Below are 13,576 nucleotides of genomic sequence, written 5' to 3' on the forward strand. Positions count from 1 at the left end.
TCATCTTTCTGTCACACTTATTGAACTGTCTCCTTCTGGCTTCTGAGCTCACATTGAGCACTGCTTTTGCTTAAGGCAGCATCTGTCAACATTTCCTGAAGCCAGTGAGAAGATTTTACTTTCCTTCCCTAGGTTTGATTAGGCTCTTTGGATACATATACCTCAGAAAATTTTTAAGCACATTTGTTTCACGTTTAAAAAGCAGATGTATGGACTTCCTAAGTAAAACCAGGAAAAAACTCCAACCCATCCAAAATGAACCCGACAACAGGAAAACAACCCAAAAAAAAGGTGATTCTTTTTGTGTCATTTTCCCTGTGTAAACATCTAAGAAATACAGGCATGAAATATGAACTGTATGAAGTCTCGCTACGACAATGAGCTAGGTTAAATGCAGAATGGTAGATCTAAAAAACAATGGCCAAGTTCAGTGTAGAATAGTTAGAAAATGCATGCATCAAAAGCTATGCTGTGTGCAACATGGCAGGATACAGACATTAGTCGAAATGGACTGGGGTCATGCAATTATTTGGAAAGAAGCTGCTGAGGAGAATAAAAAAGTGTGGATACCTGTGTGGATCATAGCTTCCTCCATCTTTATTTCCTGATATAGGAAAATACAAGAGTAACTTTTGTTAGTGTTTAGAACTTGTAAAACCATTCACAATGTAGTTTTCCATGCACAGCATCTAATTCCTAAAAAGAAATGTACTGTGTTAAATAAAGACAGAGCTGCAGTCCAACAAAGATTTCCTGGAAGTTTTGTATAAAAGAACTGAAAACCCACAGCTTTTCAAAAATAATAAAAGACCCAAACAATTAGATATTGTAAAAAAGAGAAATATTTGTAGCTGAAGAAAGAGATACAAAGATGCAACACCACAAATTACGTAGAAGGGAATATTCCTGTTGAAAAAAAATTAATCACAGTATTCAATCAATCAAATTTAAGTGCAATGAATTCCAGAGTTATGAAGTGTAAATACCAGCTATTTTTGTACTCAAAGACTCTTCTAAAGAAATACTGCTTTCCTCAAAAATGGAGGACACTACTGCTGATTAGAAGTTTGCAATGTTAAGTCTCAGTTGTGGTGTAGAGCCTGAGGTTGTTCATATAGGCAGACAGCAATTGGAAATAAACACAGGATTTAACACCTCACCTGCTACTGGGAGGCAAAAACTAACCAAATAAACCCTGCAACAGAGAAAAGAGTTATAACTATGAAGATCTGCTTATGCTTGTTATCGATTAGCTCAAATTACATGATAACCTTCCTGCAGCATTTCTGTCAAATGTGGTTGTTTGCCATCAATATCTGTCTAGCATAACCTGTGCAAACTTGCAAAAAAGCTTCCTGGTCAGGCAGTTGCGCAGGATGGTGTATGTGGATCATTCCAAACTATTCAGGAGAGTCATGGATACAATTAGTATTTAAGCAGATTTAAAAAAAAAAAAAGGGAATAAAATGGAAATATACACTTCTATTTTTCTTGTACCTGTTTCAAGTCCCTTTGGCCTCGGATTGCATTGCTTATAACCTTGACAGCTTCGCAGTTCCATTAGCTGTATGTGTAACTGATTCAAAATGCCTCTTTCCACTGTATGTACTGTATTTGTCAGCTGAGAAAAAGAGGAATGGAGGGGAAAAATATTTGTTAACAGAAATAAAACCAAACCAGACGAGTTTGGTGAACAACATTTTGTAACAGGGAAAGGGGTTTACCTGATAGGGATCAGTGTTCATATCAAAATATTCCAAGAAGCCAGTCGCAAACTCACAAAAGAGAAAATTGTGGGTGTCATTAACTGTTCGCAAACACCAGTAAGTGTTGTTATTTGAGCTTGTGCAAGCACAGAAAGAGCCCACTGTAATTAAAGAAACAAGTTATTAGATTTCAGTGAAAAATAATATGCTTTTTTCTTCTACTAGTGAAACTTCTATAGCTTTTCACGTACTTAAATTCTAGATCAATTTAAAAAAAAAATCTTCTATTTGAATAATGTTAGATTCAAATCTAAAACAGAATAAATGTTGCTAATACATAATTTTCACAAACATACAGCTAACGAAAGCAGAAGATAGTGAATCCTACAGTTAAGGAGACATATTCTGATCTGAGTTATATATGGTTTATTGGGATTAAGCAGAATTCAGACTTCAGAAAAAAACCAAACACAAATCCCGATCCTTAAGATTTATATATAGATTCATTGGAATTGCTTACTATATATAAGGATACTATTCCCTCCAACAGTACGTAACGTTAATGTAGTAGAGCCTCTGAGATGCAAGTACAACAGAAAATGACAGAACTGTAAGCACTACAGAGGAAGGTCAGATTGCTAGTTGATATAAAAGCGAGATGGAAATGACACAGCAGTCAAGACAGTGCGAGGCAGTGCATGGGATGAGGCACGTGAGAGGTATTAGGCAATGAAGAGGTGAGTTTGCAAGCAGGGAGCTTGCCTGGCACCTTGAATGTTGGGAAGATGGAAGCAGCAAGGTGGGAAGGAAGACCAATGGATAATCCTATGCCTCATTTTAAGCAGCTCTGCCTTACTGGCTTGAGATTTCCACTGAACTATTATTTTGAACTGCAATCCCTGATTTCATTTATTTGATACACAAATAAGAAGGACATCGAATCATTCAGTCAGACCTTTGTAGGACAATCCCAAGCAGCGTAACTGGATTACATCTTGTTCTCACTTTTCAACCTGGGGAAACCTAGAGTGGGATTCCACTCCAAACTGAAGATACCTGGATCCAGGTGTCACAGCAGCCATAGAGGCATCCTGGTTATATCTTGTTTATAATCTTGTTCTGCCAGTGGAAAAGGCTCTAAGACAGGTAGCTCTCTTAATTTTCAAACAAACTGCTGAGAAAGTTTTGCTGTAGAGGAATGTCTCTTTAATTCCAATAATAAAATATTAATATTTCCTTAGATTTGTATTTAGATTTATTTAGATATTTTAGTAGTACTGTGATTAGCTGTAACAGTATCAATGTTTTGAACAAACTTCATAAAAATAGTAATGGTATTGGACCTTTTTATCTGTGTAATGTGAATCAATACATTAGCTCTTTTTTAAGTGACTGTGTCAAAGGGACATTTTTTTAACCCCATGACTGTTGCTGGAGCATTACCAGAATGCACAGCAATATGAGAATGCTTTTCATAACTGTTTTTTACTCCACAGTTAAAAAGTAATAAGCCAATTTAATTGTTGTCTTTAAAACACAAATCATGCCTATGACTACTTTAGTAACATCTTAAAATGTAAAAAGTGTATTAGCAGAAGTTGTAGTGCAATCGGAACAGATTACCACTAGGAGACAACATCTTTCTCCAAATGAAAAATTGCTCTTAGCAAATTTTCTGCTTGGAGTCAAATATGTTGCAACTTAATCATCATTTGATCTTGAAGTTTTTGAAAGTAAAGTTTTTAATCACTTTTCTTCCTCCGCCACCAAAGATGAGAAAGGTGGTTTTTTTGTTAATGCTGAATATGAGGTGATATGCTGAATGAGAGGTGCCATGCTGGACCTTACTCTCACCAATAAGGAGGGCCTGGTAGGGGATGTCAAGCTCAAGGGCAGCCTTGGCTGCAATGACCACGAAATGGTGGAATTCAGGATCCTCAGGGCAGCGAGGAGGGTGCGCAGCAAGCTCACTACCCTGGACTTCAGGAGAGCAGACTTTGGCCTCTTCAGGGATCTGCTTGGTAGAATACCATGGGACAAAGCCCTGGAAGGAAGACGGGCCCAAGACAGCTGGCTAATATTCAAGGGTCACCTCCTCCAAGCTCAGGAGCGATGCATCCCAACAAAGAGGAAGTCAAGCAAAAACACCAAGAGGCCCCCGTGGATGCACAAGGAGCTCCTGAGCAAAGTCAAACAAAACCAGGAAGCCTACAGAGGGTGGAAGCAAGGGCAGGTAGCCTGGGAAGAATACAGAGAAACTGTCCGAGCAGCCAGGGATCAGGTTAGGAAAGCCAAAGCCCTGATAGAAATTAATCTGGCCAGGGATGTCAAGGACAACAAGAAAAGCTTCTATAGGTGCGTCAGTGAGAAAAGGAGGACGAGGGAAAATGTGGGTCCCCTCCGGAATGAAACAGGTGACCTGGTTACCCAGGATATGGAGAAGGCTGAGGTACTCAACGACTTCTTTGCCTCAGTCTTCACTGGCAAATGCTTGAGCCACACTGCCCAGGTCACAGAAGGCAGGGACTGGGAGGATGCAGAACCGCCCACTGTAGGAGAAGATCAGGTTCGAGAACATCTAAGGAATCTGAAGGTGCACAAGTCCATGGGACCTGATGAGTTGCATCTGCAGGTCTTGAGGGAACTGGCGGATGAAATGGCCAGGCCACTTGCCATCATATTTGAGAAGTCCTGGCAGTCCGGCGAAGTTCCCGTCGACTGGAAGAGGGGGAATATAACCCCCATTTTTAAGAAGGGTAAAAAGGAAGACCCAGGGAACTACAGGCCGGTCAGTCTCACCTCCATGCCTGGCAAGATCATGGAGCAGACCCTCCTGGAGACTATGCTCAGGCACATGGAAAATAAGGAGGTGATTGGTGACAGCCAACACGGCTTCACTAAGGGCAAATCGTGCCTGACAAATTTGGTGGCCTTCTATGATGGGATTACAGCGTTGGTGGATAAGGGAAGGGCAACTGACATCATCTACCTGGACTTGTGCAAGGCATTTGACACTGTCCCGCACGACATCCTTTTCTCTAAATTGGAGAAACATGGATTCGATGGATGGACCACTCGGTGGATAAGGAATTGGATGGATGGTTGCACTCAAAGAGTTGTGGTCAACGGCTCAATGTCCAAGTGGAGAACAGTGACGAGTGGCGTTCCTCAGGGGTCGGTACTGGGACCGGCACTGTTCAACATCTTCTTCAGCAACATGGACAATGGGATCAAGTGCACCCTCAGCAAGTTTGCCGATGACACCAAGCTGTGTGGTGTGGTTGACATGCTGGAGGGAAGGGATGCCATCCAGAGGGACCTTGACAGGCTGGAGAGGTGGGCCTGTGCGAACCGCATGAAGTTCAACAAGGCCAAGTGCAAGGTCCTGCATGTGGGTCGGCGCAATCCCAAGCATGACTATAGGCTGGGCGAGGAATGGATTGAAAGCAGCCCTGAGGAGAAGGACTTGGGGGTATTGATTGATGAGAAGCTTGACATGAGCCAGCAGTGTGCGCTTGCAGCCTAGAAAGCCAACCGTGTCCTGGGCTGCATCAAAAGAGGTGTGACCAGCAGGTCAAGGGAGGTGATCCCGCCCCTCTGCTCCGCTCTGGTGAGACCCCACCTGGAGTACTGCATCCAGCTCTGGGGGCCCCAGTACAGGAGAGACATGAAGCTGTTGGAATGAGTCCAGAGGAGGGCCGCAAAGCTGACTGGAGGGCTGGAGCACCTCTCCTATGAAGACAGGCTGAGAAAGTTGGGATTGTTCAGCCTGGAGAAAAGAAGGCTCCGGGGAGATCTAATTGTGGCTTACCAGTACCTGAAGGGGGTCTACAGGAAAGATGGAGAGGGACTGTTTTATCAGGGAGTGTAGTGACAGGACAAGGGGTAATGGGTTTAAGCTGAAGGAGGGTCGATTTAGATTAGATGTTAGAAAGAAATTCTTTACTGTGAGGGTGGTGAGGTACTGGAACAGGTTGCCCAGAGAGGTTGTGGATGCCCCATCCCTGGAAGTGTTTAAGACCAGGTTGGATGAGGCTTTGGGCAGCGTGGTCTAGTGGAGGGTGTCCCTGCCCACAGCAGGGGGGTTGGAACTAGATGATCTTTAAGGTCCCTTCCAACCCAAACCATTCTATGATTCTATGATTCTATGAATACCAAGAAATGTTGAAGCATGCCTCAGTAGGATGGTTATCTATATACCCTAAAGTTTAAAGGAACTTAAAATACACCAGGTGAGTGTTCCACAGTTGTGATTTTTAAATTCCTTTAGAATATAAAAAATGTCAGTAATGAAAAGAATTCAAAAGGGATAGCATCTGTATTTTCTTCACAGTAAGGTGAAGTTGTTCGATACAATTTGAAACCAAAATGGTAAAATGAAAGTAGACCTCTTATGTCCTGAAGTTCGTGCTGAAGTTTGTGACAAAATTAAAAGTCAAGTCCCAAAAAGGATTTATGACAATTGGAAGAATAAGGTTTTTATTAATCAGTGGAAAACCCATTAAAATTCCTGTGAAACATTTGGTCATCTTGATCTTCAAGAGATGACACAAATCTCAATGGCTGGTTACAAAAGTCTATGTTTTAGAGGCCAACTCTCCTTTTTGCTTCTGCAGTGTTTAGCATCGAGCCTTTTGTAATAATTTCATATAAATAAGTAATGTAACAATTACAAGCATACTGAAGTGACATTCTTCCTTCATACTTCAGAATAACGGCAGAAGCAGCATTACCAGGTGCCAGTTCTTCAAACTAATGCTCTGATTGCAAGTGGCAACTCTGTAACACAGCAGAGGATAACCTAGGTCACATCTGCAGATGAACATAAGACTTACAGTTCCAGAATGGTGCTGTTTGCCAGTGGTTGTTGTCATGGGTAAAACACGTCAGTCCAGGAAGGCTACACTCGTCTCCTTTCTTCTGGCGCTTTTTCCCCTTCCTTTCCTTCTTCCTTCTGCGGTTCTCTTTGAAGAGCTGTAGTTTGCCATCCACTTCCTGTGCTGCTTCTCTGTTCAGAGAGAAAGTTGGGCACGGCTGACAGAGAACAGTTTCTACTTGGTTAACAACAGCACTAGCATTTTTTACATCTTTATGGCTTTTTTAAAGATGAGAGGATTGAGAATATGCCCTTCTTCTGGCTCAGCTTCCACCCCAGTTGTTATGACAAGGTGTTCTCTTCAGTAAGCATGAGAAATGATGCATTGTTGCATTTAACTGGATCTTTTCAATAATTGTGAGGTCACTCAGTTTCTGAAATTATTAACTTAATCCATTTTCTATCAATAGGTTTTAAAATTATCCATACATTTTCACAAGTCTGTCCAAAACTACTGAAGGTTTTTTGTGAGAGCTTGCTATACGTGACCTTTTCTTTCCCTTGCCTCCTCCCTTTCCCTCTCGACAAAAAAACCCACAACCCAAACCCAAAAAATTATATCTCTCTAGTCACCATAAAGCCAGCTGAGAGAGTGAGAGGATAATAACAATCTTACTTGAAGGGATGAAGATGGCTCTTGAGTTTCTCTTGGACCTTTACCCCTTTCTCTTTGTTGTAATAGCTACAGGGAGAATTAATAGGAATTTTCCAGTCATGAAACCATTTTCAACACAAAACCAAACCAGAAACATACCATCTTTGACATTTTCCTAAGGAACTACACAGAATGACTTATCATTATCACTTAATTTGAAGAAGTTTTATCTGTGTGAGTAATCTTATGCTAGATTATAGCAAAACTACAGCTGGGTTCAAAAACGTTAGTAGAAAACAAACATATTTAATCTTAAAATGTTAACATTTATCTTCTTTTGATTCACAGTAGCTTCTAATCTTAAAAGGGATCTAACTAAAATGCGTACCTACAGTGGTTATAAATATCAATAAAGCTTATGTTCTTTCTTTTCCATCTCAAAAAACTTGGAAAATGTGTAAGCATTAGCAATCAGTGTAGCTTTCAGTGTTGAATGCCACCTCTCTTACCTCTGTTTACTGCAGTCACATTCATCTGGTTTTCTTCTTTTTAGGTGTCCTCTCACTTCCCTCAAATTCTTAATTTTGTCTTGGAGAGCTTCAATCTGCACAGAATATTTCCAAGTCAAAATTATTCTTTGAAAAGGTAGCAGTGCAAAGACTTCAGTCAGATTTTAAGATACCTCTAATACCTCTTACCTCCTTATCAATGTAAGCCTTGTGGTCCTTCCAGGCTCTGGCGGATTGGTACAGCTCCCTTTCACAGTGAATAGTGTCATTTGGAAGAATAAAACATCTGTAGACAAGAGTTTAACAAATAGGAAAAAGAAGGTCAGTGGTTTCCCAATTGCCTACCCATTTCTTCTCTTTCTTCTAACATTCCTAATCGATTCTTTGCTATACTCTGTTAAGAAATAAATAAAGTCTACGAGGTCTTCTCATGCTGACTTAAGAACGTTAATAATTGCTTCAATCTGTTTTCTCTGCAAAATAGAGAAAAAATCCTATCCATGACAGATTCTCTGGGCCTGCTAAGCAAAAATGCAATGGCAGTGCTATCTTGGAGATTCTTAATCCAATCAGAAATGAAGTTGAAACCGAAACAAAAATCTGTTCAGAATTGAAAGCCTCTTGTTAACCAAATGTGCCATTTCTTATTTAATCACCAGGCTGCTGAGAAATATGTTCCTCTTGTCACATGAATGTGACTCATCTTCCAAGTATGCAAAACAGTCAAGAACAGAATATACAGTCAATGGGCTAAAGATCAATATAATCAATAAAGATCAATAAAAAATAAATTTAGAGCAAAGAGTTCAAATAAGTGGTTAAAAAACCCCCAATAGAACACTCAAAAAGTGGTGCCATGACAAAAATAGTCATACCAGTGTTTGAAAAAACAGCTCTACCAAAAGAAAAAAAACCAAACATGGAAGGCCAAGGAGGTGGACTGAGAGAGAAAATCCAGCAGACTACAGGCTGGGCTTTGAAAGTCTCCATGACGACAAATAGAAATTCCTTAATTAAGGAAATATTCCAATTTTATAGACATGACCTTTCTTGGGTCCTGCTTCATCAGAACCCTTCTTTTAATTTTTGAGAAGAATAGCAGAAAGGAAGATTTAGATGCTTATTTCTTCCCATGTTCTCTTACTATGTTTTTTTCCTCACTCAAAGAATTCTGAAAGCTATACTGTATTCAATAAAAAGTCAAAACACTTTATGAAGAAATAATAACTTCTCCAGAAATCCATCTAAGGATTTATTAATGCCATGGTTGGAAATTATCAATGTAAGAAAAGGATAAATTTTTTTTATTCAAAATTAATTTTTATGTTTTTCTTAATGTTATTGGAAAATAAAAAAGATGAAAAGAAAAGAGAGAAATGCTATTTATATTTTAAACACAATAAAAAGGCTCAAATAGAAGATTTTTGTTGCCTGCATCTGCCTGGCTTTTCACATCAATCATATTAGCTTTTTTAAACTAAAAAATATTTTGAGATTTTTGCGTTTTCAGTCAGATTTAGGGTAGGGCTAAAATTTGAAATCTAGGCATCTTCCAGAATGGAAAAATGATTGCAAGTCTGTTCAGGCCTCTCATAAGAAGTCTAATGTATATTAGCTAAAGTTAGTGGCTGCAAAGAACTAAGCATTAAGAAAGATTATGTAATTTATCTAATCTGTCCTCATTTAGACTGGGATTTCAGTTGTCTCAAATTTAGGCCTCTATGCTAAGCCAGTATCTTAGACTTTATAAAGAATAGCAGGAGTGTCAGCTTCACAGGGTGATTAATGCATCATAAGATGCACATTTCAATATGAAGGATGAATCTCCCTTTGGAGATGCCTACATCTCCTCAGAAATAAAACCTAAACTAGATGCCTCCCTTTAAAATATACACACAAATACAACTCAGGTTTATCTAAAATCTACAATGGTAGTTTTAAGTTCTTAAATATTGTAACCATAAAATCATAAAAAAATGGAAAGAGAATACAATTTAAAAACAAAAATTTCATTTTAAGAAAACCACAGAAAAAGCAATTGTACTTGTGTGTCACTCTGACAGAGTTGGGTTGAGCTATGGCATCAGTGCCATCAGCGATCATTGCATCACCAGGAGTGCCATCGGTTTCCTCTGCGTCTTCCTCATTTTCAGCATTGTGACGCTTGGTGATACTTTTGGTCTTTAACACTTGCAGTTCTTCCTCTTCCAGATTTATGTCATATATTTCACCTTCAAATTCCACAGACAAGGACCGGGTTTGGCGAGTGTGAACAAATCTGGGTTTGTATTCTGAAGCAGAAGAAAGAAACATTCCCAGTTGCATATACATATCTACATGACCTGTGCCATGAACACACAGCACACTCCAAATAAGAAGAATGCTGTTCAGTAAAACCAGCTTATTTTTTCTGTGGCTTTACAGAAACTTATTTAATGATTTTTCGATATGTTGCGGCCCATGCTTTCATATGTAGCATGAAATTTCGATTGCTTCAAGGCTTGCATTTCATGCTAGTCTGATCTTATGCCACATATAGCATCTATATCATATCCACAAATAAAATCAGTATCTTAAAAATCAGATATCTAGAAAGAGACACTCAAAATATCAGAGACCACAGGATTAGAAACTACTTCAGAAAATTAAACCATTCGGTACTGTGAAACAAATCACCACCTGTAAATAGGCATTTGACATAAGTTTGACTTACACTTTAGAATACAAATTACTTTTTAAAAGGATAACATCTTTTCCTTTTTAAAGGTAGGCATTAAAAGGGCAAGAATCCATCATATATCAGTGTATATGTATCTATATAGATATATACTTTGACACACACATTATCCGTATCTATGTATACAAGTCATTGCCCACCAAAAACCTGCTGCATTGTAGAGCTAAGGTGAGATTTATTGTGTCACTTTTACCCACTACTAAGCTCTGTGCTTAGTAGGGTATTACAGCTCTTGTAGTTACTGTGCTGGAGTTCTGCATGTACAGCAGTGTATATGAGTCAGATTAACTAAAACAATTAACTCTCTGAGGGTTTTTTAATGCTATGTACAAGAATACCTGTGTTTGGGCTCCATCTGGAAGACCTTACACTTTTTACTTCTTTTGCTAAATGCACTTGTCCCCAATCAAGCTGATAAAATCCACAGTCAATACCATACCAAAGCATATTCTGCTAGCAAAACCACAGACAGAGAACCCTAGAAATAAGCATTTCAGCTTGTAAAAATCACTTCTAGGGCATTTCTGTTTGTTACATTGATGCTGAGCACATCTTTGTCACCTAATAGTTAATAATAATTCATGCAGCAGAATAAAATGGGAGCTGTAAGAAAGTACTGCCTTTGGCAGGCAGTGTCTGTTCTACTGCAGTTTTTATGTTAGTGTCTTTGAGAGACTTACACTGAACCTTTCCCGCAAGAATCTTCTAGAAGTGCAGGCAGTGAGCCTCACTGAACTCTTCATTCAAACCACCCTATCCTTCTAAACTGTTTCAGTGGTTGCCTGCTGTCAGGTGAAAAAAGGCTTCCCAGTCAAGTCAATGAAAACATTCATCTTCCTGAAGAGAAAAAACCCTATTTTCAAAGCATCTTTCTGATTTATAACCATATTACACTTTAATAAAATAATGCAGAAAGATTCATAGGGTCAGATGGGACAATTTCTGGCACTGTAGCACTCTCTGATGATAGCACTTATTAATCAAGTCACTGAAAGAGTCTGGAATATATAAGCATCTTATCCATGTGTCATCTAAAAACTGAGGCCTGAACTAGTCATTCCCTTAACGACATTTCATCATCACAAGTCTTTCTGTGCTCTACTCAAATGAGTGCTAAGGTAAATTTGGAGGAGGAGGGAAGAGGAATAAGAATGTTGTAAACGAGAAAGGCATAACAAGTGTTTTTCTGGTGCCCCCCCTCAGATGCTTTCCATACTTCCCCTCTTTCTCTCCTTAAGTCACTTGGACCCTAGTTGCAATCCCCATTCAGCCCTTGCTGGTATGCTGGCAACACCTTCTATTTCCAAGGTACACAATAGGTATCTCCCCTTGAAAATATCGCTTAGGGGAACATTCCCCAGTTTGAGAATCACCCTGTCAGTCTGTGACATGTAGACTTTTCAGCAGAGGGCTGCCTGTACTCACTGTGAAGTTCCTTAGATCATACTAAACAAATGGAAGAAATTATATCAAGGCAGCATTTAGTCTGAACAATGAGACAGCTCAAGACAGACAAGATTGTGGTTGAATGTACAAAGAATACCGGGGATTCTTGTTCATATCCAGAGTGGGGGAAGCTTTAAATCAGGAAATATTTTGAATTATACTAACATTATTTTCTTATTTCATAGACATCTGTGCAGCATCTTCTAACTTTTGCATTTCTCATGCAACTTCACTATCTTCCTGTTTTAAAGACTCATCTTTATTTCCTTCCACAGTTTAATATTCTAGATGAGAGCAGGAGAATACAGCCTGCTCTTAAACAAAGTCTGAAATCCGGGTCTGCTTGTCTACAGCTACAGAACTTCACTTTCACTGCTCAGCAGATAGAAGAAAATACTTTTTCCATTTAAAATAATGGCTTCTTTTATAGAAATCATTAGCAGAGACAAATCCAAGTACTGCTGTCCTAAAACTTGCTTGTACATTCCCTTCAGCCCACGCTCCACTAGAGGACACTGCAATCTCACTCGTGTCCCTGCGGGGATCCCGGTACTGACTTGCCGGAAAGTTACAGCCGAGCAGAATTTCAGTCCGACAGCGGTCACAGCGCTGCACTGCCTCGTGTAAAAGACGTCTTTGGAATTTGGAATATCACCGAAAAGCATGTGAACACTTGCTCTGACCATCTTAGCAAACAGCGGCACTGATTGATCCGCAGGTGCCGCCGGATTGTCGCGTCTGAGCAGTGCGATAGGTGGCCCCAGAGCATTGCTGCCACCTCCGCCAGCCCACAGGCTATTCCAAAGGATCAATATTGCTGTTGTCATTATTGTTATTACAGAGGCAATTATGTAGAACCTTACTGCCAATTACGGATGTATTCATTAGACATGGAGGTGAAAACAAGAGTATACTGATAAACCAACACTCTGCTCATCGTTTCCTCCTGCTCTTTGCCTCAGAGTCCAAGAGATCAGATAACACTTACTTTGCGCATTAGGGTTTCTCAAGAACTGTCTTTGATTTTTTCTTTGGGTCCTGCTGTTTCGGTAATCAGTGTCTCCACAGTTGCAGTCTTTGTCTTTACCGCTGTATCCCCGGGAGTGTACGCTGCGGGTCCTTTTTCTGATGGCAAGTATGTCGCTAGATACCTTACACTTGTGAATTCGAAGTTTGCCAGAAGCATCCTCTGTGCACTGCCACTTCTGTGAGAGAGAGAAATGAAGATGATTTCCCAGCTGCCTTCCAAACCCCTGCTACTTTCAGGTGGATTGTAAGAAAAGATAGGCAAATTTCTTTAAAAATTAAGCAGTCCCTTAATTAACAAACTGAGAAGGGAAACATTTTAAGGGACTAAATTCACTCACATTTTTCTCAACGTATCTCTCATGCTAGGCAAACATAAGCTTAAATGAAATCACTGCAAATCTGCATAAAAAAATACAACCCAGCCAAAAAAGATATATAAATCAAGAGTATCTAGACTAAACACATCCCTGAAAGGAGGAAGTAAAAAGTCTTAATTTACTGAGCCACAGAGTACAGCTGTCAGGGCTGTTTTCAGCAACTTTTTCTTCCTTTGAAAAAACAAACTTTCTTTCTTTCTTCTGTGAGTTATTTCTAACATGATTGAGGGGAAAATAAAAAAAAAAATTCCCCTGCATGAAGAAGAACTGGTTCAGTTGTAGGGTTCCTTGGAAAAGAGAA

General features: G+C 39.6%; 1 protein-coding gene across 5 annotated transcripts in view; it reads right to left on the reverse strand.

Moving 5' to 3' along the window:
- The window catches only part of SULF1 (sulfatase 1), a 128,291-nt gene that overhangs the window by 7,075 nt on the left and 107,640 nt on the right, over positions 1 to 13,576 (reverse strand). For 3 of the 5 annotated variants that reach the window (XM_054818105.1, XM_054818106.1, XM_054818107.1), the window contains 9 exons: positions 12,858 to 13,074; positions 9,731 to 9,977; positions 7,876 to 7,972; positions 7,687 to 7,781; positions 7,199 to 7,264; positions 6,542 to 6,714; positions 1,725 to 1,867; positions 1,498 to 1,621; positions 269 to 604 (listed from right to left, as the gene is read on the reverse strand). In XM_054818105.1, coding sequence (XP_054674080.1) covers positions 498 to 604; positions 1,498 to 1,621; positions 1,725 to 1,867; positions 6,542 to 6,714; positions 7,199 to 7,264; positions 7,687 to 7,781; positions 7,876 to 7,972; positions 9,731 to 9,977; positions 12,858 to 13,074 — 1,269 coding nt within the window. In that variant the 3' untranslated portion in view covers positions 269 to 497. Of the gene's footprint in view, positions 1 to 268; positions 605 to 1,497; positions 1,622 to 1,724; positions 1,868 to 6,541; positions 6,715 to 7,198; positions 7,265 to 7,686; positions 7,782 to 7,875; positions 7,973 to 9,730; positions 9,978 to 12,857; positions 13,075 to 13,576 lie in introns of those variants that run through there. The other 2 variants (XM_054818108.1, XM_054818109.1) reach the window with 2 other exon arrangements.

This window comes from Grus americana, chromosome 2 (genome assembly GCF_028858705.1).
Source record: "Grus americana isolate bGruAme1 chromosome 2, bGruAme1.mat, whole genome shotgun sequence".
Lineage (NCBI taxonomy): Eukaryota > Metazoa > Chordata > Aves > Gruiformes > Gruidae > Grus > Grus americana.